A 26,708-nucleotide genomic window follows, 5' to 3' on the forward strand; every position below is an offset into this window, starting at 1 on the left:
AAAAGAAATGTACAAATATCTGTTGAGTGCACAAAATAAACATCCGTTAAATGCAGAAAAACATTAATATCATATAATGTTGTATCATATATTATTCATATTTTAGTTGCTCGACACATTTTAACTTCTAAAAGACACAAAATCTGAAAGCATTTTTTAAAATATATTTTTTATTTTGCAAGAGCCCGGAACTTTTCCAATTGCTCTTCATTAATAAACAATAAACAAACAACATCTGAAATATTCTGAAGCAACAAAGCAAACTATAATCAACACAAAAGTCTGGGTTATGAACAACAGGACAATGTAGGTGAAGTAATGTGAATGAGAATATGACAAATTAGAGCATTTCAAAGGTGACTGAAAAGAGCTATAAAACGGTGAACAGCTGTTTGAAAACCTCTGTGTTCTGATCCCACAGTGCTGCAGTGTTAATCAAACAATAAATATTCAGACACTTTGTGCCATAAAAATACACTGAAAGGAAGCAAAATAGCACCTCCTACTGAAAAGTTCAACATCTGTCTGAACCTCATCTTTCGCTGGTCAAGTTCGTCCAAAGCCAAGAAAAGAATCCCAGAAAACAGGGTTTGTACGTTTACACAAAACCAAATGTATCACATAATGTGGTGTAGTCTATTACTGTAGTCATATTTGGACTGTGGAGTCCTTAACCTTTTCTTTTTTATTTTGTGTTGTCTGATACTTTATTTTTTACTTTAGTTTTCCTAAAAAAAATTGTAATTTTAATACTTATTTATTCACAAGACAGACACTTTGGAGCTTGATAAAGTTCTTGATTGAACTTTACTGTCACATGGATGTAATTATGCTTTGTTTGATATCAGACACTCTATGTCAAAGCAGTTCATCATACCGGCCTGTGTAAACTGGTTCTGGTGAAGATCAGACAGAAAGGTGCCACCAATGATGTATTTTTAATCTAAGAATGTAAAAACCCTTGGAACAATAATGACGTACTGTAGAAGCCCTTTGAGTGGATTTTATGCTTCCACATTCAAACATTCAAACATGTGTCTGACACCTGAAAAGGCAGCTCTGATATTTTTAATGGTGTCACAGCATCACTCTGCTGATTGACAGGTGGCAGTTGGATCAGTCAGGCCCGACCCGGCCTAATTCACTTATTTTTAAATATATTGAAAATTGTGTTCTTCATCTTCCTTTCCATTATTAATTAAAATGTTTTGGAGTTTAATTTGTGTGGATGTTATTTCAACCACTGTAAAGGCACAAAAAACATTCTTGGAATTAAAGATTCAACTGTAAACTATAAATCTTTGGAAAATGAACAAATTCTTTTATCTCAAATGTTTTCTCACCAGAAACCTTTATGATGGGACATTTTGTTTATCATTCAGCATAACTGAAACAAACTGCTGTGACAGTGATCAGAAAACAGTGTCAAAACACACGTTTTTGCTTCATGAAGTCAAAGCCCTGCGCCTTCATATTTGGTGTTTGTTGTTTTTGAGCCTGATACGTTGCAAAAGACAACAGTTTCTGTCTTTGGGAGCTGACACACACGAAACGGAGCCCGTGAGGAATGTGGTGAAAACTGGTTGCTCTGGTTGTTTAAGGACAATTTCAGTATCACTGGAGCTGGAACAGGAAAGCGAGGCTCCTGGTAACATGAACGTACGGAGGTTCAGCAGAGTGAGGGACAATTGTACTGTTCTTTTCTTAAAGGAGAAGAACACTTAGCAGTTTCAGCAAACAAACGCATCCAGAACAAATGAAGAAGTTGAACATTAAAAGCTGTAAAACTACATGTAACACTGGACCTGTCCTGTCACCTCATCTACTACTCACAGCGTCCACACACAACTGACTGCTGATGCTGAGGGTGCGCGTCCCTCACCCTCCGGTCACAGCGACGTCACCGCGGTGGATCTGACTGCGTGGACGGGGCCCGGGGCCGGCGGGGGCGGCGGCAGCCGCGGGAGCGGGGCCGAGCGGGACGCCGGCGCCTGGAGGCTTTCCTGCAGGCGCTCCAGCTGCTCCTGCCCCGTCCGGATGAGCTCGTCCAGACGGCGGCGGCGGATCAGGAGCGAGGGCAGGGCGCCGACGAAGCGGCCGTAGTCCCGCAGCTGCGGCCCCGCGAGGCGGGCGCTCAGGACGCCGTGCACCACCCGCTGCCGCCGCTCCAGGTTCTCCTTCAGCTCGCGCGCGTCCTCGGTCTGGCGGAGGAGCAGAGAGCGCTTGCGATGGAGGCAGTCCTGGTGAGGACACGGGGCATCGGGCTTTTAGTACGAAGCCTATTTGTCACCGTCCACAAGCAGGAGTCAGTCGCTTATCAAAACGCTAACTGCCGGAGATTAAGCGATAAATATATTTTAGAAGCAGCATTGAGTATTTGTGTTACACAACTTAGCTTTGAGCAGGAATCACAAACAAGGAGCTGTTGGAACAATCTGCTCATAAATCAGAGCTACAGACGACCGAGCAGACAGACAGACAGACAGACAGACAGACAGACAGACAGACAGACAGACAGACAGGTAGAGAAAATAATAGACAGACAGACAGACAGACCGACAAACAGACAGACGGACGGACGGACAGACAGACAGACGGACAGACAGACAGACAGACAGACAGGTAGAGAGAATAATAGACAGATAGAGAGACAAACAGACTGTAGGCAGGCAGACAGACAGACAGACAGACAGACAGGTAGAGAGAATAATAGACAGATAGAGAGACAAACAGACTGTAGGCAGGCAGGCAGGCAGGCAGACAGACAGACAGACAGACAGACAGAATAATAGACAGACAGACAGCTCCCGTCTCACCCTCTCCTCCGCCGCGTCCTCCTGTGTCAGCTCCGTCGTGTCCAGCGCCAGCAGAGACCTGTCCACCCTCGACAGTCGGCCGCACAGCGACAGCAGCAGGTTCACGATTCTCTCCAGGTCTCCTGCAAAGCAAAGCGGGTGGACACGCCTTAGGCCCTGATCACAGCAGGAGGAGGCCGGGCTCAGCGAACGGCGTCGTACCGATGAACACGCTGTACTTGTCCCTCTCGTTGGCCGTCAGACGCTCCTGCACCAGCGCCTCCACGCTGGCGCCCAGAGCCTGGTGCTGCCTCTGCTCCTCACACAGCGCCTCCCTCTCCTGCTGCAGAGCTGCCACGCTGCTGGTCAAGGCCTCACACAGCTCCACCTGGAGAAAAGGGAGCGACACTCAGCGACGACAACAACAACAACAACAACAACAACAACAGCAACAGCAACAGGCATGACGGCAGTAATGACGGCAACAACAGCAACGATTTACCTTCTTGGTGTTGAGATCCTTCTGCTCCTCGTCCACTCTGGCCTCTGTCGCTCCATCAATCATCCCCCTACGGCCACATGACAGTGTTACAGAATTAACAGATCATACTTATATTCCTTTCATTTAAAACTCTTTACTGTATAAGAAACAGATTCTGCTTAACAATCCACACCCAGGTGTCTCTGCCCTGATCCCTCCTGTTGTAGCACACTCTGGCCGTTAGGTGTCAGCGTTGTCCCGTTCATACTTCCTGACTTTGACGGGAGGATCCAAACCAACTAAAGGAAGAATGAACGTTCATCCACCACAGCAGGAGGGACCAGTTCTCTGGGCCTTTCAGCCACAGACAAAGAAACATTTGTCCTGTGTCTCCGATGTTGACACGTGGATCAGGTTTGTCCAGTTTCTGTCATTCAGACAGATCACGTTGGACTAAAGCAAAACATATTTTGGCCTTGGTTTTACATTATTACTCTGCTTCCAGACCAAGGAACCTGAACAGGCTAAATGTCTTTACATTTATTGTGATCCTCTTCCTGTGTCTGATTGCATCTGTCTGGTGTCACTAAAAAAAAACATCCCAATATAGAACACGTGATCTTAGAATTACCTGTCGTCTGATTGGCTGTTTCTCCTCTGCTGCAGTTGTGCTTTATTATTTGTGAAGATCTCCTCCATCAGCTCGACGGTGGTCCTGCTCCCCCACGTCGCCAGGAGGGGCCCCAGAGAGGAGTCCTGCTGCACCTGAACACGATGACAGGGAGAGAAAATCCCACAGTCACAAGAGGCACTACACACAAAGCCAGAACCCGGCGTCAGAACCCACCAGCTGCCGGGACAGCAGCTCCACTCGCAGCTCCTCGGGCGTCCTCTTCCGCCTGGGCAGGGGCTGGTACTCCAGACACAGGCCGACCTCGGCCGCCGCAGGTGGGGCAGGAGTGATGAGTGGTGGATCAGGGGGAGGGGAGAGGCTGAGCACAGGTAGTGGCAGTGAGGAGGGAGGGGGGAGAAGGCTGGGCTCTGAACTAGGACTGAAGACAAAACAAACGGGAAGACGTCAAATGAGACAATATGTATGTACTCTATGAGCATATTTAAATAGAAAGGAGAAGGAAATGAGACCTTTGCACAGTCTGGTTTCCAGTTCCCAGCTCTAGTTCGAGGGCAGGAGGAGGAGACGGAGGGGGAGGGGTGGGCAGGTTCTCTGTGATGCTGGGCTCTTGTGCTGGAGGTGAGGGTGGGGCTGGGCTCTGGAGGAAGACGTCGTCAAAGTCGTCTTGAGAAAGACCCGGGAAGCTGTCGGGTGATTTCTGCCGCTCGAAGGGGCTCAAGAGGCTGGACTCCGAAATCCGCAGGGAGGAGAGGTGGCGAACGGGCGAGTCGGGGGGTGAGGGGGGGCGGGGAGCGGCGCCCGTATGGTCTGTCCCGACGGCTGAACTCCCCCCGTCTCCCGCTGCGCCGCTGCGTCCCGTCTGCCTGTCCGCCCCCAGCGTCTCACCACAGGCGCCGCTCTGCAGGATGTCCGCGAAGGCGATGGCATCCAGGCTCAGCCTGTCCCTCGCCGGCCACTCGCCACCGCCGGCGTCCTGAGGCGCGGCCGGGGAGCAGGGGCAGGGGAGGCCCACGGACGCCGCCAGCGCGGAGGCGCCGCGGGCCCGCTGGCAGTCGCAGCTCCTCTGCCGCTCCCGGCGGGCGGCCGGCGCGAAGGAGGGGCCTGGAAAGGACGGGTCGAAAGGGTGAGGGTGGCGGGGAGAGGGGGGGGGAGGGGGAGTCGGGAAGGATGTGGGTTCCGTGCTCACCTGGAGAAGGTCCGGGAGGCTGCACTGGGGTCAGGCTGAGCTGAGATGGAGAGACGGTCCCCAGAGAAGCATGGACGTCTGCAGCTCTGTCACCAAAAGAATGTGGTACAGATTATTTTATTATTATTATATTATTATGATGCTCTTTGTAATTCTGAAGTGTCTGACAATAACGCTATTGATTGGATATATATTAGATTTATGTAAAATACTATTTGTACCACATGAAGATGGTTCATTATTATCACTATCACTGGTTTGTTTTAGGTCATTACATTGTCATTACATTGTATTGATATTTAATTTTTATAGGTTTTGGAAACATTTAGCAATAAATTAAACATTTTCTGGCTGAAGAAGTCAAATGTCAAAGGGTGCTCACAGTAATAATACACAGTACAAACTGATACCATCATCATGAGCCAGACTTGACTGAGGCTCTGGAACCTCAGGGGACGTTTTGGACTCCGGCCACTGGTTAAAAATGGCAGTGACTCATGTCTGCGTCCAGTTCATCCCTGGGATGAACTCTGGACATTTTAATAACCCCCAACTACCACACGTCTCCACTGCATGAGTGAGCCGCTTTCATAACGCAGCAATGCAATCATCAGGATCTACAGGAAGTCAGGCTGGAAGAAGCTCAGTGTGCGACTGCTCCAGTCAGCATGTTCACTGTTAGCTGCTGTGTTTGTGCTTCCACTCCTTCACTCTGATTATACTATGCGTCCATTTTTACTCAGTGATGCATTGATGTTGACAGGTCTGTGTAAACACATGGAATTCCTGCTGTGACCTCTGACCTTCACATTTTGAGAGCATACTTAAGTGTTCTAGGTTAATAAATGGCTGCAGGCTGGAGCCGGTGTTTGTTTATTTTTCTGGAGCTTTCTCCGCTTCCTTACATTCCACAGCTCTGTTTTCTTCCTCCCTTCTCTCCTCCTCGCTGGACCCTCCCTCCTCCTGACTCCTTATCTCTTTGCTTCCATCCAAACACCCGTCTCCCGTGTCTCCTTCCATGTCGTCCTCCCTCCCTCTAATCAATTCTTTCATTAACTCTTTAACGGGAATAAAGTTACTTCACTTCTATATCACTTTTTGTCTTGTCTTGGCTCTTGTCTTAACTACCAGCAGCAGCAGGTCACATTGACTATCAAGGCCACAGTTGCTTTTAAAGTAGCACAGAGCATGAAGTGCTCACACACACACACACACACACACACACACACACATACACACACACACTCACAACTTATTGAAGCAAACTACAAAACGCTGGCATGACAATGCATCTTAATTCCCATTATCCTCCAGATATCTGACATGTAATTCCAACCTATTTAGCTGATAAATGTCAATACAAATGTGATGCAGGCGAGGGGTAAAATAAATCCACGATGAGCTGTCACATACCTGTCCTCAGCGAGAGAGACCGGGTCAGCGCTGGATGAGCCACACGTCCTGACATCCACTGGAGGAAAGTCCTGGAGCACAAAGGCATGACAGCATAGTAAATACAGACAAGTCAAATACTTAAAGGTAGATACACACAGTTACAGTCTGGCTGATTCTCCAGTTCCAGGCCGACTATAACATTTCTGCCACACACAAATCATACCTAGTTTCAAAATGTTAACGAACTGCCGCACAAATCATATGAATCAGACCCACTGGATGTTGTGTTTAAGGTTGGTGCATCACTCGTTTGCTTTATATTGTTCCTACATTTATAGAAAACAAAACCCAGACCTGCAGCATCGACATTTTATGACTCCACTGATCAGGGAGTTCCTAGAACGCCACAGTACATTGTAATGCATGAAGACATGTTTATGTAACATTACGCTGCTGCGATGGCTGGAGATAAAAGACACATGCATCGCTGTGTGTCATGTATACGTGTGTGTGTGTTATCTTTGCCGTCATCCACATCGGACAGCGCCCAACCCACGTCTCCGGCCTTCTGGCACCTCACAGGAAACACGGAGGAGTCTGGGTATTTCCTGTGTGACTCAAGAGTCCCTTAACGCCATCAAATAAGTGGTGGAGCCGGAGGGAGCAGAAACCACTGCAGCCGATTTCTGTCCAGTCCACTCCACAACTCTAAATGGACTGAGCTGCTGACGCTAGCGAGCTTGAAGTGAATGATCAGTGTTAAGATGTCACTTTCAATCTCGGCTCCGATTATTTTCGATTTCGGTTTATTTCCTAGTGTTTGGAATGCACACTTTGCAGTAGTCCATGTGTTATTGGTTGTTTGTTGTGTGGTCATGGCTCCAGACACAGTGGCCCTTTAAGCCTGTTTGATGTGGGCTTAAGGCGCATGTTTGCGCTGCAGGTTGTCTCTGATGGAGGTGATGCTGAACTGTTTACTAAAGAGCCAGTAACTGAGCACATGACGCATCGTTAGGTTTCTATACAGGTGCACTTTTAAACACTGTGGGTCTGCAACATTTCTTTGTCATGCAACTGGTGCTTCTGTATATAAATAAAATGAACTGGAATGAAAGAAAAGCTGAGCTGACCACAGTTTTGCAAACAGGGAGGTTATATACGGTAAAACCTGACAACGGATGCTAATGTTGACGAGGCTAAACTGTATCATCCCGGACTGACGACTGGTGCATGTCACATTTAACTCACTGAAATGATCATATAATTATTATAATATTAGGATGCGTGTTGAGGAATGGATCATCTCATATTAAGTCTTGGTTCTGTCCTGCTGTGGAAAGCAACGTCCACGTGATGAAATGGTACAAAAAGGATGAACCACCACTTTAGTGAATGAGCTGTAACAATGGCAGCTAGCGGGGGTGCCGCGTTACCTGGTTCAGCATCTCTGCGGCGGGGGAGGAGCAGGAGCGCTGATGCTGATGCCACCTCTGCTTCTCCTCCATTCGCTCCAGGAGGTCCTCGGCCGACGCCGACCTCTTGGAGCCCTGGGCCGCCCTCTGCAGTGCCCCGCTGAGCTGTGCGGGTCGCTGCTGGTGGCCGAGGTCTGGGTGCGTTGGCAGGTTTACAGAGGCAGAACTGGGGATGTAACAGAGACAGAGGGGTCACGTGTGATTGACTCTGGCCCGTTCCCTGACGCTGCACCAGCAGTGAGCCTGCAGACCTTGATGGCGGCAGCGCTGGAGGCCTGGGAGTAGTCACTCTGCCCGGGTAGAAGAGGTTGGACTGCAGGCTCCGGAAGTCAGAACCCGGAGGGAGGGTGGAGCAGAGACGCCTCTCCCCAGAGGACAAGCTTGGTTCTGCACTGGAGTCCTGCAGGGAGAGCAAACTGGAGGCAGACGAGAGGCTGTAGGTGTCTGAGAAACAGGAAGGAGACGCTGGAACAGAGGGAGAAGAGAACAGCTGTGGTCGGTCTGGAGCCGCTCGCTCACTTCTACATGTGCTGCTTCGCTCCATGCACCTGCGTGGCGGCTGTCGTCAGGCTGGTAATAGGCGCTGTGAGGCCTGGACACGCCCCTGTGTCCCCCGTCTCCTCTCCTCAGGCCCCTCTTCCGCTCCACGTACTCGCTGAGAGCGTTGTGCTGAACCTGTCGCAGATCGGGCCTCGATGTGCTCTGAGGAGCTCTGGCGCCCGCCGGACTCGCTGCTGCAAGCTCGAACATCCTCCGCCGGTCTGCCACGCTGGTTTCTGCCCAAAAGGACCCCGGTCATGTCTCTGCACACCCGGCATTTTCATCCATGGGCTTATTTATGTCATGAGCAATGAGTCGTATCTTACTTACCTCCTCCACGTCTGAAGAGAGAAGCCGTCTCTGTATCTGAAATCCCCACCTCGTTTATGTTCTCCGGTTCTGAGTAGGACCGCTTCTTCTGGTCTGCTGTCAGACGCCTGCGGCCGCAGATCCGGGCCACGGCGGGTCCGATCGCTGGGATACTGGGCAGAGCTGGTGGGCTGGGCCCCCGGAGGTCTGGACTGACCATGTGGCGCTCCTTGGGCGTGTGGGGGGACGTGAGCGGCTGTGACTGGGGTGTGATGACCACGCCCTGAGGTTTGGGTTTGGTTTTGGGACCTTTTTTTTCCAGGGAGTGCAGTTTCATTGGGACGAATGAAGGCTGCTGGCCGCTGGAATGGGACGCTGGAGGAGAACGCGATGGAGGCGGAGGGCTGATGGACGAGCTGAGCTCTTTCTGCCTGAGGGAGGTGGATCGCAGGACCTTGGGCTGCGCGTCTATCAAAGAGTCCCTGTAGGATCTGAATGAGAATAAAGAATCAGTTTAGCGGCTGCTACATCATTTCTCCTTTCTCATTCATGGCAGAACTGCTTTAGAATCACTGCTGTGTGCGTCTGACCTGCTGTAGGGGGCGTCCTCCACGGAGCCCAGCATCTCCTGCACGTCCTGCTTCCACCCAGACTCTCTGCTGCTCTCACCCTCCTTGAGCCCGTCCAGCTGAAAGCTGCTGCGGCTCCTCTGAAGGGCAGAACTGGGATCTGCTAGGGCCCTGAACGCCACACGGGAACAGAGTAAAGGGTGACTCAACTTGAATGAGCACAAAAATGTACCCAAAATTACAAGACATATAGTTTCCATGGTTACTTTGCACTTTGCAGTAATGTGCAGCTCTACCTGTGCTTCATGAGCTCACTGCTCACTCCTCTATAACTCATGGTTCTCTGGGCTTTGGCCCCATTCGTGCTTCTCTCCAGCATGTTCCTCAGGTCGTCTGCCCCGCAGGAGGCGCTGCAGCTCTTCTCACTCATCTGTGCAGCATCAACATCATCATTCATTGAAGCACTGTCACAAGATCCCCAGGATGTAGCAGAGTTGACAGCTTTAACTAAAAAAGGGAGGTCTGCACAGCGTGTGTGTGTGAAGCAGCTGTTGGATGAACTCACTGGCAGACGGGCAGCTTTGTTGTGAACATGGCTTGTGCTGTGACTGCGCTGCTTTCCAGCTCGCTCCCGGCGCTCGAAGCGGCTGACCTTCTCCAGGACAGAGAGGCTGCGGGCCGGCCCGTGGCCGTCATCGCCGAAGCTACTGGGAGAGAAGACAGCGTCATCTGGGCCTGTGCACCGCTGCACTTCAGCGAGGGCGTTCTCCAGGCGGGTCAGCGGATGCTCTCTGTGCTCCCAGGCCTGATACTGGAGGGCTGCAGAGTCGCTAAGGTGACGGGGGGAACTCTGGGAAGCAAAGGAAGGTGTGGCCTGAGGTTGAGGGTAGGTCTGCTGCTGGGTCTGCTGGTAGGTCTGCTGGTAGGTCTGCTGCTGGGTCTGCTGGTGGGTCTGCTGGTGGGTCTGCTGGTAGGTCTGCTGGTGGGTCTGCTGGTGGGTTGGTTGGGGGGTCGGTTGGTGGGTCCGCTGGTAGGTCTGCTGGTGGTTCTGCTGGTAGGTCTGCTGCTGGGTCTGCTGGTGGGTCTGCTGGTGGTTCTGCTGGTACGTCTGCTGCTGGGTCTGCTGCTGGGTCTGCTGGTGGGTCTGCTGGTAGGTCTGCTGCTGGGTCTGCTGGTGGGTTGGTTGGGGGGTCGGTTGGTGGGTCCGCTGGTAGGTCTGCTGGTAGGTCTGCTGCTGGGTCTGCTGGTGGGTCTGCTGGTGGTTCTGCTGGTAGGTCTGGTGGTGGGTCTGGTGGTGGGTCTGCTGGTGGGTCTGCTGGTGGGTTGGTTGGGGGGTCGGTTGGTGGGTCTGCTGGTAGGTCTGTTGGTAGGTCTGCTGGTAGGTCTGCTGCTGGGTCTGCTGCTGGGTCTGCTGGTGGTCTGGCTGCTCCTGGGTGACCCTGGTAAACACTGCTTGGTCTGAGTGAATGCTGGTTCGTTCTATTGGCCTGAAGGGAGGGGGAGGACATGAAAGCCATTATGTGAAGGCTCCTGGATTCTGAGCAGGGGAAAGATGCTGACTGTGCCTGTTTGGAAGACTTTGACCTGCCATGAAGTTGAGTCACCATATCACACTTTCTGAAGTTTTCATAGCATTTAGACTTCACATAATGAAGGACAGAAATTATTTACATGAACTGTGAACACAAACAACACAGGGGTCTGAACCTGGACTGGAGTGTGAAGGCATCCTGCAGCTCTGGTGAGGAGCGGGACCTGGGTTCAGTAGTTGACTGGATGTGAGGAAAACGAAGGTCGTGATTGTGTTGATGGCTTGTGTGGACACTGGGGCTGTGGAGGCTCTGAGCTTCCTGGTGATGCCTACTGGGCCCCGCGGGAGCGTCTGGGCAGCCCGCACCTGTTTTCATGCGAGGTTTGCTGTGTCCAAAGTTCAAATCTTCCTTCAGAGGCCTGATGAAAGGAATTGATTGATTTAACCGTGGGAGATGTCACCATCTCAGGTGATGTCATCAGGCATCGCACTGCACATTTGCCCCAAAACACAATACTTGAGAACAGAATTGTTGGGAGAATCATCATCAAGAAAATCACCTGTTGAGTGTGGGCGCCAGAGTTACTGAACAGGAGGCCTGCGTCTGTGCTGGCGGAGCGTTGTGGTGGTATCCATTGGGTGTGGTCCTTCCTTCCCTCTGACTCTCTGCCACGTCGTCCTCCCTCCCTCTGCTTCTCTGCAGGTCCGGCTGCTCGCTGGAGCTGGGCGTCTGTGCATAGTGGGGCTCAGAAAGGAGCCGGGTGGACTGGGAGCCGGAGGCGGGGGGTGCAGGGGACAGTGGGGGGGGTGAAGGTGGAAGCGGGACGCCTCCGCCCTGCCGAGGCTTAGTGGTGGGACTGCTCTCCGGACTCTTCTCTATCACTGTGTGGAGCTGTGCATCTGTGCTGTAAGAGCCTTTTCCTGGAGCAGAAATGTGACCATTGGTTTAATGAAGCTGTAGGTTTAGTTTTTGCTTCCTCTTTATTCTCACCTTAAATAAAATATTTGGATCCGGTGCTAAAACATACCTGCACCTGAGGCCAAGTGACCGCTGGAGTGATGCCAGGAACCTTTCTGCAGAGACCTGAAGGAAATGCATTAGATCACAGCAAATTAGTGTCACAATTTAAAAGTATGTCTTCATATTGTGTCTGTATCACATGTCCATCTGCTGTGCTAAATGAACCACAGTTAGTGTAATAGTTGTAGATGTGCATTGTGCTGTCTCTGTCATAAGGAGGTCTACATCTGATTCATCTGTGAGTCTGACAGACCGGACTCACCGTAGGGATCTTGCCGGCTCCAGACTGGACCAGGAGTTCGGCCTCTCGTGGTTCCTGATGGCTGCGTAACTGTCGCTCCGCCTCGGCGGAGCGGGAGCCGCCTCGTAGGAGCTGCAGCTGGCCGCGGGGCCCCATATTGGGCCCACGCTATGTCTGTTGGAGGCCGGCACGCTGCCGCTGCTGCTACCGCGGTAACAGACCCCGCCCCCTGGACCTGAAACCAGCAGGACGTAAGATAAATCGACCACCGCGTCACACGTGCACCACCCTGTGACCTCCCACTGACCTTGCGGGTCCTGACTCGGCCTCTTCCCTCCTCCTCCTTTGGAGTCACTGTTGTGTAACAGTGCAGCGGAGCCGAGCTCCGGCGAGAAGCCTTCGTGGGCGTCGTAGACGCTCTGGACGTAACGGACGTCAGCCTCCTGCAGCAGCTCGCCGCTTCCGGCTCCCCTCTGAGGGACCGTCTCCAGCGAGTAAGAGCGCTCTACTGGAGTGGAGGCCAGGTACTCTGGGATGCTGGAGCTGGTGGAGAAGGAGGAGTAGGCGGAGTCTCGTTTGCTGTGGAGGTGGTCGATGCTGTTGGAGGACCTGGAGACCACACAGACAACAGGGCGTTGCTGCAGACTCAAGCCGCTCACAGCTTCCATTGACGCTTGGCTTTCGCTACACCTGGGCCAGGTGGTACCTGGCAGAGGACAGCTGCTGGCAGGAGGAGTAGGCCCGGTGGGCCCCACTGTGGCCATGATGGCCCAGTGGGTGCTGGTGCTGAGCTCCGGAGGGAGGAGGGTCCAGACTCTCCATGCTGCCTCTGGAGCTGTACTGGTCTGGACTCTTCCTCAGGTAGCTGACGGCAGACATGTCGGTGGTCAAGGCACTGAAAGGCAAAGACAGAGTGACGTTAGTACTGAGAAGAGGAGCTGTTTGACTGAACAGCCTAATGTGGTGTCTATAGCGTCAAGGATGTGTTGATGCATAACAGGCGATAATTAAGAGACTCTTATTTCTAAAGGAACAATAGGAACAAAAGGTAGACGTTCTGACTGTGGGTTGTGAAGCTGCTGATCAGAACTGGCTGGAATGTGAATGTGTGCGACTGTGTGTACGTCACAGTTTGACCCAGCAGCTCCTTCAGCCAAACACAATTACAGCCTTTGACGGGAGCACAATGTGCGTGTCAGTGTGTCTCTCGTTGTGTGTCAGGAGAGTCCTGGGACTCAGCGAGCGTGATGGTTTCTCGTAAAAACCTTTTTATCCAGACAGTTGTTGTCATGGGACGAGGTACCCTCGCAAATCCCAAACAATTTGCTTCTTTTCCGAAAAGGTCCTTCGTGCCTGACATCGATGCCCGGGGGTTTGAAATGAAGTGATTAGAGCAGCCTGGTAGCTTGAATGCAAAGGTTGTTGCTTGGTTATGGGCTGTCATGGAGCTTAAGATGCTTCTCAGGTGGTGCTTTAAATAGTTTGCATACTACTGTGGCAACGGTTTACTTGATGAATGAAGCCACACACCGTGACTGGTCCAGAGAGGAGGAACGAGAGCATGATGTGCTGCTGTTGCCGTTACCTGGTGTGAAAGCTGTGGTGCCACGCGCTGCTCACGGCGTCCATCTCGCCCTTGTCTGACTCCTGCTGACCTTCACTGAGCTTCGTCGAATGCCATGAGTGGGGACGCGATGCCGGCTCGCTGCGTCTGTTGGGTCAAACACGAATATTAGACAACGGAGATCATCCACTGTTGGAGGAAGTCCAGTGTAATATTTACAGCCCGAGAATCAGGTTCTGTGTGATATTGACGATGGTTTCAGAAAAAACTGCATAAATATGTAACACACACTGCAGTCATAGTTTATTGATTTGATGCGAAATGTCTCACACACACACACACACACACACACACACACACACACACACACACACACACACACACACACACACACACACACACACACACACACACAATAAATCTGACTTTCAATGACCTCATAACTCTGTTCCAGTGAATACTGCAGTATATATTAAAATCTATGCCAAAGATTAACAACAGACAGTAACAGCTCACTGGAAGTCTCTGATGATGCTACAGCCCCTCAATGTCTTCATTAATCTTATCTTCAAAGCCATTTCCTGTTTTGTTGCCCACATCATTATTATGGGCGTACATTCATTAAAACACAGATGAAGGTACATGTTTAGTGCATTCATTCCATTCAACAGTACACAGAACGTTCCGGGATTAAATATAGTGTTTGTTTTAGTGAGTCTCCATGACATCACTGCGTTATTTGGGCGCGATAACAGACGCTGGCACGGTGACGTTCACCTCCACTCATCCTCCTGATGCCACATGTTGTGCAGCTCTGTGCTTATCTTCAAAGACAAACAGGAAAAGGTCCCATCTGATTAAGTAGACGACAGAGACAGAGAAGCCAGCGTGTCTCTGCAGCACAGGATCCAGGGTAATGACAGGACATAGCTGGAATGGCTCAACATGTTATCGTGGCGATTAACCCCCCCCCCCCCCCCCCCCCCCCACACACACACACACACACACACACACACACACTCTGGGGAGACGGCCTTGTGTTAAACCTGGATGACACGGTCAGAAATGGAAAATCACCAACCACCGCCTCGAGCCTGAGTCAGATGTCATATATAAATCATATAGTGCAGATCACGAATGTTATATTATGGTCAGATGTCATGATCCAGAAACAAACCAGAACCAATATTAAAGATTCGATAAACAAACTGAAATGGTCAAATGACAAAACCAACCTAAGCCTTTTCAGTGATAAATACATGAATTTGCTCCTCGTCTCCCCTCGTCCTCGTCCCACTGACTCGGCCACGTGTGCTGCTTTACCTGGAGGTAAACCTGAGCACCCTGGAGATGAGTCCGGTGGCCAGGCTGTTGACGCTGGCTTCAGACGGCGACCGGCACAGCGCCCCGTCCGAGCGGCCCAGCTCCGCTTTCTTCTGCTTCCTGCGCAGCTTTCTGCGGTAGAACACCTCCAGCAGCTCCATAGCTCCGCTCGCGCTGCCTCTTCTCCTCACCCACTTTGACTCCACTCACAACCAACACGCCGCTGAGCATCCAGCGAAAGTCTCCAGATGCAGTCTACGTCTGCTGCGAAAACCCACTGAGGACACTGCTCTATCACTGGACATTCATCTGGTCCTGTTCGCCATCAAAACTCCACCAAAAGGCTCCTTCACCCTCTGATCTGTCTCAGTCCAGTTCCAGTCTGGGGCTGGAAGGTCAGATGGAGCTGTGGTGAAATGGTCCCTGTCCCCAAGCTCATTAGGCACAAAAAGCAGTTAGGAGTCATTATCCTGTTGCATGATGAAAGCATGAAGTAAACATCCTCGGCCTTCCTCAGCCTGGATGGGCACAGACACAAATGTCTAGGAAGAAAGAGAGGGGAGGGAGGAAAAGAGTGAGGACGGGTGAGAGATAGGAATGAGTAGCAGAAAAGGGAGGAGGGTGGAGGGAGATAACGGTCAGTAGGGAGAAAACGCTTAGGAATGAAGAAGCCAAAATGATGGAGAGATGGAAGCAAAAGAGGAAATAATCAGGGAGTTTTTACCTTTGCTTAACACAAAGGTAAAAAAGTGAGAAAACAAGTATAAAACAAGCACTAAGTGTTGAAAGTGAAGGCGAGAGAGGAGGAGGAGGAAGAGGAAGAACGGTGAAGAGGAGGTGGGAGGGAAGGGAGGACAGATTAACAGAAAAGAGCAGGAAGAGCAGATTACTGAGCTCAAGGCAAAAGATGCCTCATGATGCGGCATGTGGTTCTGTGACCAACAATGGACTCATAGATTATGACCGTCAGGAGGCGCAGAGTCCAAAGACAGGCGAGAACTGATGATTAGTACGCGGCCGTGTCATAAGATGTTTCTCAGCCATAGTTCTGCTGAGTGAAAGCCTTATTAACCACTTATTTAAACACGACACGATGTTTATACCGCGCTGCACATGACGGACGACGATACCAAGCGAATGTTTCACACCGGACTCCAACCTCATGGCAAAACTACCAAAACACTTTCAATTTTGACCCATTTTAATGCAGATATGTATTAAGTCAACCGCACCTTTACAGCCCTGTGTGTGTGTGTGCGTGTGTGTGTGTGTGTGTGTGTGTGTGTGTGTGTGTGGGTGTGTGTGTGTGTGCGTGTGTGTGTGTAGAAGAAAGGATGAGGAAGCATGAAGAGGGCGCAGAGGAGGCTTTGAGTCTCTGGGCTCCAAGGCCTCGTCTGCCCTGACGAACGGCAGCTCTGACTCCCTCACTCCCACCCCTTAACGCTTCCTCTGTGGCAACAGAGTTCTTGGTTCTGTTTATCATCCTCATCAAAGGGTTTTTATTTAACCCCAGACGTCACCTGTGACCATGGAGGTCATCAAGTAGCCGCTCACACACTGGAACAGCTCAGCTGATCCTAAGACTACGCAAAGAGGTGATTCTTTAACGATAAAGGTGATAACAAACACACAGGACATTAATTGTCACACCAGCGCCCTCCTGGGGCCGTTCATGTCATTACACTGTGATTCACTACACACACAGACTCCATATTAGGATGAAACTGACTGCAGACATCAGACCTTCCAGCCTGTTTGTCTGTGTGGAGCTGCTGCACATTAGCGGTGTGAGTCAGACAGCGATGCTGAACAACTGCTCATCATAAGGTAAGAGGTGGAGGCGGCTGCTCTTTAACAGTAGAGAACAGAAACAAGCAGGAAACAGGAGGCAGCTGACTTTTCATTTCTAACTTCAAAGGTTAAGTTTTAGAGTGTAACCATGACAACAAACGTCTGGCACATGCATTGACCAGCTGTGGGAGCAGTGGCCTACTAACCCACATCCACATGACATAATGGGCATCATTATCGATGGCTCACACACCCAGCATGAAGCCATAACACACTGATGTGTGAGGTTGGTTCAAAGGTCTCAGGTGAGGATTCAAAACTGTGTGTGACCTCATCAGCCTGTGTCTGCACCACATCCGGCCTCCCACCTGTTCTTGATGCGTAGCTGCACGCCTCCCGCCGGACTGGACCTGCTGCGGGTGGACGGTGACGGCGTATGTGGTTGCCGCGGCGACGGGGGTGAGGTGGAGGAAGAACTAGATGCTGGAAGAGTTGGGAAGGAAAACGGCGACGTGTCCAGTCCCTCAGCGTATCCTGGATCGAACTCCCTGGAGGAAAAAAAAGAAAGTCTAATGCTATTGTGTTGTCGACAGAATAATGTGAGTCATTTGAAATTATATCTATTAAATTACTGCCATTAAACCTAACACACCCTCATGTTTCACATAACTACATACCATAAAATGATTATATCAATTTACAAGCTTTTCTTTGCTTTGATGTTAATTTAACAGACATTTCTATTAAACTAACGTTCATATTTATACATTCATATGATTGCATTAAAACAAATTAGGACCCATGGAAATAGAGTTAACCACTAAACATAAACTTTGTATTTTGGCAGCTAGTGCAATTAAGATTAATGCTAAAGATTCATTGACCTGCTAGTTAAGAGTCCTGAAGGCATCATAGTAAACCAGTCAATGCAAACACCCACATATTCACATGAACTCTTTATATAACTATAACTATAACTACCGATGAAGGACCGTGATCCTCCACCCATTAACCATTAAAGTGAACAATGACCAAACAAAACACAATGACACCGCTTCAGAACACACCTCGCTACACACACACACACACACACACACACACACACACACACACACACACACACACACACACACACACACACACACACACACACACACACACACACACACAGGTGCACACATAATGGCCCATTTAAGTGGAACCTGTCGAGCAGGTCGGAGGAATGAAGTCTGAAGTCATCAGAACAGGACGGACTGTGTTGTCACACATTCCACTCGGCTTCTAATCAAACACAAATGTGCACATGTTGTTCTCCTCCCGGGATCGAATTACACATTAGCAGAAACGTTGATTTAGACGTTCTCATTGAAGGTTTTCTTTATCACGTAGCCTGTGGAGCAGCTGCTTTGGTGTGACACAGATGGACGTGGTTCTTCAAACATGGAGGTTTGATGGGGGACACCCCGCTGTGGTTCAGTGATACAGTCACAGGTCCATTCCAGGTTTTTCCATTTTCCAGATCATTCATTGTTTTATGTATCTTAATGATACAATATTTTATATTGTCAGTCCAGTCCCAGTAGGCGCTCCTACTGGGATGCCAGCTCATGCTGGTGCTTGGGAAGGCGTTTTGACTAGTTTGATCCAGTCTTCGACAGAGTTCAGTCCACAGAGCATCAGTTCTGTGGTTGTTGGTCTTGGACTGACTGGATGTGTCGTCTAAACAGGACTAGGCTATGACTAAATTTAGAGCATTGGCAATTTCTGGGAAGGTTCACTTCAGTTCCAGATCTCTTCCATTTGTGGAAGCAGCAGCTCATGGAGCGTCTGTGGAGCCTCAGAGCCTCATAAGCTAAACAGAGCTTTCCCACCCTGATCAATGCGGGTCGGTGGTATACATTTATCATCTTATATTTGCATTTTGCTGTTGTTAATGCCAGCCAGAAAAAAACAGAACCTGTCTGAGGTCCAGTAGTTTTTTATAGCACTGTAACCCCTCGAACTTACCCCCAACTATTGATACTACTACTAATGAATTTTCTGAATCTTGGCACTGAGCATTGTTTTGTCATTGTGTAAATAGATCTGGGTCCGACACACACACACACACACACACACACACACACACACACACACACACACACACACACACACACACACACACACACACACACACACACACACACACACACACACCAGTTGCCGGGTAACAGTGATGTGGTGCTCTGTCCCTGTAATGACTTCTTCCTCTACGTTTTTGGGCAGAGAAACTCAAACATTCATTCAGCTCAATTACGTCAACCAACAACAAAAGAGCACAAAGACAGAGAGTCACTGGAGATGAATGAAAGGGCAGAGAGGGAGGGAACGCGGGGACACCTACAGAGAACTACACAACCTGTGATTTAAGCTCGCGAGAAGCTCATTCGTCACTTTACCAGCCTAAGGATAAAAATGCATAAACTCCTGATCATTCTGGCAGGTTGGTAGTAGATGGAGGTCCAATAGTTGTACTAAAACCCAACACAAAGGTCACCACCTTGCTGCTGTTAGCACATCAGTGACATTTACTGACACACACTCTACTACTCATCTCCTGCTCAGCTTTGATGCCCTGAAACCTATACAATCAAATCATCACTAATCCAAGGGTTGGTAGTTTGATTCCTGTGGTGGAAGCTTAGCCAGGGTGGTTAACTCCATGTGGACCCTGGTGTGCTCCTCTAGGCCCCTTTGGATAAAAGCAATGAATAAATAAAAGTGGACACAAATATAATAAATGTTGCTAAACCCACTGTCCGTAAGCTCCTAAACAGTCAAACGTGCTTCTACTTACTTAAATGCAAAACATGCGAGAGACACTAGATTGTTAGATGGAAAATGGTAGATGGAAAATAATGTGTCTTAAAAGAACTGCTTCCTTAATGTAATGCATGCATGTTACATAAGCAGCAGCCTCAGGGATCAGAGAAGATGTAAGTAAATCATGCAGCTGAGTCTCAGCTGGAGAAGCTGCTGAGAACAGATCCAATGCTCATCAATCACTAATAATACACAGAATATAAATGTGTGACACAAACCAGCAGAAATAAAACTTGGGCAGTGATTGATCTTTGTAGTTAAGTCGTAGCCACATCTTTCCCACAGTAAGAAAACACACATGCTCCTGATCTGAGTTTGTTCCAGCTTTTCATCCACATGTGTTTAAATACTGAGAGCTACAGAAGGACCCGGTCACTGAACCTGCCAGACAGAATGCCTGATGATGCAGCGTGTCCTCATGGCAGATGGTACAGAGCAAACAGAGTCTCCCTCTGCTCCTTCACTAGCACAGTGAAACCTCCTCACACTGTAAACAAGGACCCATGAAGCCTCCACTCTGTTGGACTGTTGGGTGAGATGACTCACAGGCCGTTTAAAAGCTTGTTGTTCTTGGTCTAATTACAATCTGAACACATTCCGCGCCTTCAGATTTGATTGACGTGATTGTATTACTGCATGTGTGTGTGTTCCATGTCCAACTGCACTGACTCCAACTGAGCGGATGGAGGCTGACGAGAAGTTAATTTAAACCACTGCAGATTGTTCATGTGGTTTAGTTGAGCTCTGGTCACAGTGTATGAAGGACCCCATTGGTAACTTATTGACTTTTAATGAGTTGCAGAAACAATTAAAACAGTCAAATCTTTCAGTAGTTATGCATCGTGATAAAGAGCAACATTGGACCTTTAACCTCCCATCAACAGGCCAGTTATACTAAAGCAGAACCGTATATTTTTGGGTCCATGACAATATGTGGTTCCCGAGTAATTCTGTAGTTTTTCTGAGGGAAAACCTAATCATGTAACACGACACCCGCGAAGAGCTGAGTTTCCTGAGGACAAAACACTGGGAACCAGCTGCACGATACAAGCAAGTAATACAGGTAATGACACACACACACACACACACACACACACACACACACACACACACACACACACACACACACACACACACACACACACACACACACACACACACACACACACACACACACAGCCAACTACAAGCTGCTTGATCATTTGAATCATTTAAATGTGAAGAACAACAAATCGGGACGGGGCCTCTCCCCTGCACTGGGCCGAGTTCTGCAGGTGAAGCTTCTTTCCCATTCATCAGGTATGAAACAGAAGCACTTTGTAACTAGTGTCGAGGTTCCTGCTTATTGGCCGGTGCCTTTTCACTTTAAAGGCCCTGCAGGCGTTTGGAGGCTTTCATTCAGCCGAGCCCAGCTGTGTGAAACAGACAGGACCAAGAACAGCCGGTTCACGGCCGACTCAAAGCCGAGTCCATTCACACAACATTTAGCTCTGATTACTGCTTATTGATATTAGTGTTGACCTGAACACCACTAGACCCCACACATTACGGGACTATAACTCCTTAAAGATCAAATGAAATCCACACAGCGTCATAACATCTGCTTTCTAACGTCACACATGTCTTTGACTTAGTTTGTTCTCAATGAATATAGGAAAATGAACTCACTGCACCACTGGGAAGCTCCTCAGCAAAGCCTCTGCTTCGCTTCCAGCCGGCTGTGACAGCATTAATGGATGCCTGTCTCACCCTTACCCTGCCTGTGTCTCTGTCGCCGGCGGCTCCCAGAGCTCCTCGGAACGAGCCAATCAGAGGCCGAGGCAGGTGAGGAGAGAGCAGGCGCCGCCGATGGACGGACAGGTGCGATGAGCGCGGCGGCGACGTCACACCCTTTGTCGGTCTGACACAAAGGATGGAGAGCAGCGCATGCACACAGCACGAGACAACCAGTGTCAAACACGTGTCAAAGTAACACAAACACCACCTCAGACGGAGCTGATCCAGGATCAGACGGAGAAACTAAACTAGCTGCTAACAGACAGCACAAAGCAACAGATCGTAGTTAGTTCTTGATGAATGCAGTGAAACTTGCTCCAGGTCTGAGTCACTGTACTGGCTGCACTGAGGCTCATGGGTAATGTAGTTACCACCAAGCCAGACTGTGATAAACTAAAAGCCTTGGCTTCTTCAAAGAAGCAGTAAATACTTCACAGCCTTTGCTTCTGTGCAACAGCCATGAACCAGACGACACAAGTATCACGTGAACAACTGGCACCTGTTCATTCAGACCAAGTCAAGCGTCAGTGGAAGGACTCAGGCTCCAGTAGACGCGAGCGTGTCCAGCACAGCATTGCTCTCACCTGCACACACATTCACACCTCCTACTAACACACACCTGTGAACGGGGCCCCCGTCGCGGTTCCCCATCGGATCCCCACAGGAAGTGGCTCGGACAACGCGCCGCTGCTCCCGCCCGCGTGGACCTGGGTTCCGCTGCAGCGCCGGCTCTGCTGCGCGTTGGCGTCTAAAGTCTAAAGTCCTGCATTGTGTGGCGGCGCTCGCTTGTCTTCCAGTAAATAACAGTCACGCCCCGAACACATACCTGGCTTCGCACCTGGCAAAGCATCAAACTCAACACCACAAGAGATGCTGGGTGACGGGACACTCCCTGTGGGAGCCACTGGAGCTCTGCCTCCACTCAGGGTCACGCTGCATCCACTGAACGGTCACTCTGTTGACTGTGGTGACAGGAATCATCCTCATGGAGCATCAAACCCAGCACCAGCACCAGCCTTCAAACGATCCACTGCCCCTCAATTCAGAGTCCTTTCATCATCATCATCATCATCATAGCTAGTTCTGACGTTTCAGGTGGATTTGCACTACAGTGGATTATAGTTGGACAATGGGCTTCCTCGTCCGTGTGTTTCTTAGCTCCGGACAATCATTTGGCGTTTGGACTATGAACCAGGATGTAGTTGACCAGTTACAGATTACACTGAGTACAGCCAGCATGCATGCGTGACAGGAGGGAGCTGGGTTCACATTAGAAATATGCGAGTGTGAATAAGGATGAGGCCTCAAACAGAATATTATGACGCCGTTGACCTCATGATAATCAGACTGCTTCCTCCTGCTGCCACACTGGTTTCTGCCCCACTAACAGGCTCAGGGCTGACACAAAGGAAGCGATCGTACCTGCGGACAATGAGCTGCAAAGTCTTGTAGGAGCCTTTGATCAAGGCAATGGCTTCCTGCCGGTACCCGGTCAGCTCCACCTCATTGATGACGATGATCTCGTCCCCCACCAGCAGCGGCTGCTCCACGCACTCGGCCTTTCCGCCCTCCTCCACCTGCAGACACGTTTAACAGGCAAAGGGATGGTTTACACCGTAAATATGCAGAAACACAATGTCGTGTAATCTATAAACTCCCTGTTCTGACACTGGATGAAACCTGCTGAGTCACACTAACAGCAGTGGCTGACGGTGACGCGTCCCGTCTCTCCCTCTAGTCTCAGCACACGTTGAAGGTGGTTTTTCAAACGTGTCGTAAACCTGTAGGAAGTCCAGCGAGTTGCTTGATTGTTTTACAGCGCACAGATAAATAGTACTGCTTCTATTCACCAGTAGAATCAACTGGGCAGGAGCAAAGGTTCTGGCTTGGGTGGTGGTTTGACCCACGCTAGCAGTCCATCCTTCTATTTATGGGATTTGGACATTTAATATTAATAGTAGCCACTTCCACAGGAAACCTTACACTTCTCTTAATCTCTATCTTCTCAAAGGCCTTGTTTCCTGGAACTGAACCTGTTGTGTGGTCACTTGCAGACCATGAAGCAACGTAAGAATACATGTGACCTTTGAGCCCTGCTAACAAAACAACAGCAACATGTTTGCACTAATATTATTAGTAGTAGTTTTTTTCCAAGAGACAATGAGTAAGCAACAAAAATATTAGTGCAGTAGAACAAATGTCCTGTAGGTCACTCATCAGTCCGACCTGTCGATGCAGTGATGACTCAGCTAAAACTCCCACTAAGACACTCACACACACACAGTGAACAGCTCATTGGACGAGCAGTCGGTGCAGTGATATCACACTCTTTCTATCACCGCTTGTTCACTTTAAGGTCATGTTGTCTCTGTGTGGTTCTGTGTGTGATTAGCCAATCAAGCATTAACATATCTAGATTCTGGAAAATTGGGGGACTGTTGTACAAACAGATCTGTGGGCGCAAACAGGACATTCAGAGAGATGAATGTCTGGAATACGTCTACATGCAGCAGCATCTGAAAGCATCTGTCTCTGCACTGAGGACCTCACAGTTTGACCCAGGAGACGACCCCCAGGCTTCAGCCTCCGTGTTTATGTAGAGTCATTGTTCTAGGGGGGTTTTGAAACAGCATTCACCACCAGCGTTGTCTTTGTCTGTGCAACTGATGAGTGAAGTCAGATTCACTGTGGCTGGTGGAATACAATGACAAGCCTTTATTTTCCCGTATGTAGCTGTTGTGAATTATCAAACCCCTCCCACCCACGTGGGACTCTGCGAATGTTAAGACAACAGCAAAGAATTCAATGCAGGGTGTGTCTGAATTAAAGAGCAACATGTGTTACTCCTCAGCTAACGCAGGATGTGCTTTGGCTCCGAGCTGGGAACTCTGGTCAAACAAGGAGAGCTCACACCCACGGACTGCAGACGCTGACTAGAATCACCTGTGCAGGGCGGCCCTGAGGAGGAGAACACAATATGCCCACGCGGAGGCATGAGAATGAGTAAGAAGCCCCGAAGAGCAGAAACGCTGATTAAAGAAGAACCAAACTATTCCTCACGTGTCTCCACCGTTTGCCTTTTATTAAATAATATGCCCAAATAAGGGCAGCAACGGTGTGTGTGTGTGTGTGTGTGTGTGTGTGTGTGTGTGTGTGTGTGTGTGTGTGTGTGTGTGTGTGTGTGTGTGTGTGTGTGTGTGTGTGTGTGTGTGTGTGTGTGTCAGTGCTATTCCAGATGAAATTCATTACGCTGCAGATGGAGATATCCAAACAAAGTAGCTGGGTCTGTTCATACCATGACTAAAACAACACACCGTGTTCAGTCGCTACAGCACAATGAAGCACGGGGGGTCACACAGGCTTCACAGCATCGTCCTGTGTGGACTTTAAGAAGGGATATTAGACTCGGGCATCGTACTGTGACGTATGAAAATAAACTGTTTGGTCCCGTTCAAGCATAGCTCTGTGTTCTGTTCTACTGATATTATATTGTTTATTAAACATATAGATGCAGATAGATCTGTCCATCTGTCACATAGTGTTCCATGATCCACACGTGAGCAGCGTATTACACAATGGTTCCATGTACCTGCGTTTATACATTCAAATCAATCTTTGAAGCATCAAGTTTATTTATATTTGCTTCTAGAGTAAATGTTTAGCTGTTTATAAAGTCGCTTGCCTTTATTTACAGGTTCCTGGACGCGTGCACACTAATCACTTGACGCCTGTGGATGCGTTTAATGTGTTTGTGGAGCTTTGGGGTGTTGCATTCAAGTGCTGGCGTGTTTACAGTAAATATGTTAACGCATCACTCAGCCATTGTAATTAATGGCTTGTCCTTAAACTCCCATCTGACCCCTGGGACAGTCTCAAGCCTTTAATGTCATGCACAAACATAGTTGCTGCAGCTTTAGAGAGATGATTGATGCTGTTGTTATGTATCTTTACAACTGTTGGCTGTAATGATCTGCTGACAGGTCTGATGTGTCTCATGGCAAAACGCAGTCTTCAGGGAGCGACAATGCTAGCGCTAACGCTGGCCAGTGTCAGGTTCACCTCAGTTCCAGGAAGGCTCCAGCGCTTTGAATGTGTGCACACCCTGCTACAGAACGTGTTGCTGCGTATGGGCCCGCTGATTAGAACTAACTCAAACTGTTTAACCTGAAGTAAACTGCCTGGATTAACAGAAAGCTTTACTGTGACCCCAGAGGAGGCGGGAGCTGCACTGGCTGATAAACAGGCTGAGGGGGAAAACACATAGCGTTTTATACTAATATGTATTTAAAGATGATGGAGAGCAGCCGCAGCGAGTGAATCAGGAAAATAAAGAAAGACATTAGCTTGGTGTTGTAATCAATCGTGTTAAAGTGACTGACAGTCGCACATGGCAGCTGTTGGATCAACCACGGAGAACTGTATAAACACCAAGTATGAGTATAGGACGAAATAAAACAATGAGTGTGTTCAAAGGCACCCAGGAAAACACATAATTCACATTCTTGTACTATTTTACAGCCGTTTGGCCTCTGTCCCAGAATAACCTTCACACACACACACACACACACACACACAGACACACACACACACACACACACACACACACACACACACACACACACACACACACACACACACACAGTCTGCTGATTTGCATTTTGATAAAAAGGAGGCCACAGTGGCTCGAAGGACAGAGGGGGATTCAGCGCTGGTCATTTTCCTTATTACAGCTAACGTGATATCAGAAATCGATAAGATCCCAGCGGCTGTAACGTTTTAACGCTCACTGAACCAACCAGCAGCTTTCACTGACTCCGTGTCTGCTATAGTGATCACAAAACTCCCAACTCAACAACACTATTAACAATAATAATGACTTAGTCAATGCTGAATAAGCATCAACTCATCCAACGGCTCAGCTCTATTCGGACTGAACAAGTGAATGAGTGCGATGAGGTCCGGTGCCACAGGCTGGTTGTGGTTAGTTAGATCAGTGATCTGCTCCTGTGCTGGCGCTGATGTCACAGTGTGAAACATGCTGGAACACGGAGCGCACTGGGAGCAGATGCTGAGCGATCAGGCTAATGGAGACCGGCTACAGATGCCAGAGTAGTGGGAGAGTGGGAGAGAGCATCACTCGGTCACCATCAGGTGTGTCCTTGTGCCTGGTTTAACGCGTGAACTGATTCTGCTTAGTGTCCGGCTCATTGTCGTTCAT

The 26,708-nt window shown here is 49.3% G+C and overlaps 1 protein-coding gene across 5 annotated transcripts in view; it reads right to left on the reverse strand.

Moving 5' to 3' along the window:
- Positions 1 to 150: 150 nt before the first annotated feature.
- The window catches only part of shroom3 (shroom family member 3), a 27,329-nt gene continuing 771 nt past the window's right edge, over positions 151 to 26,708 (reverse strand). Inside the window, exons 2-26 of one of the 5 annotated variants that reach the window (XM_029170043.3) lie at positions 22,913 to 23,067; positions 17,221 to 17,400; positions 13,760 to 13,885; positions 12,881 to 13,069; positions 12,482 to 12,783; positions 12,196 to 12,409; positions 11,941 to 11,996; positions 11,473 to 11,833; positions 11,089 to 11,331; positions 9,947 to 10,868; positions 9,678 to 9,811; positions 9,403 to 9,552; positions 8,834 to 9,303; positions 8,512 to 8,739; positions 8,215 to 8,428; positions 7,925 to 8,129; positions 6,510 to 6,580; positions 5,097 to 5,182; positions 4,420 to 5,011; positions 4,124 to 4,328; positions 3,908 to 4,041; positions 3,298 to 3,364; positions 3,018 to 3,183; positions 2,817 to 2,938; positions 151 to 2,240 (exon numbers count right to left, since the gene is read on the reverse strand). In XM_029170043.3, the coding sequence (XP_029025876.1) occupies positions 1,890 to 2,240; positions 2,817 to 2,938; positions 3,018 to 3,183; positions 3,298 to 3,364; positions 3,908 to 4,041; positions 4,124 to 4,328; positions 4,420 to 5,011; positions 5,097 to 5,182; positions 6,510 to 6,580; positions 7,925 to 8,129; positions 8,215 to 8,428; positions 8,512 to 8,739; positions 8,834 to 9,303; positions 9,403 to 9,552; positions 9,678 to 9,811; positions 9,947 to 10,868; positions 11,089 to 11,331; positions 11,473 to 11,833; positions 11,941 to 11,996; positions 12,196 to 12,409; positions 12,482 to 12,783; positions 12,881 to 13,069; positions 13,760 to 13,885; positions 17,221 to 17,400; positions 22,913 to 23,067 (5,943 nt within the window). In that variant the 3' untranslated portion in view covers positions 151 to 1,889. The other 4 variants (XM_055513603.1, XM_055513602.1, XM_055513604.1 and 1 more) reach the window with 4 other exon arrangements.

This window comes from Betta splendens, chromosome 12 (assembly GCF_900634795.4).
Source record: "Betta splendens chromosome 12, fBetSpl5.4, whole genome shotgun sequence".
Classification (NCBI taxonomy): Eukaryota; Metazoa; Chordata; class Actinopteri; order Anabantiformes; family Osphronemidae; genus Betta; species Betta splendens.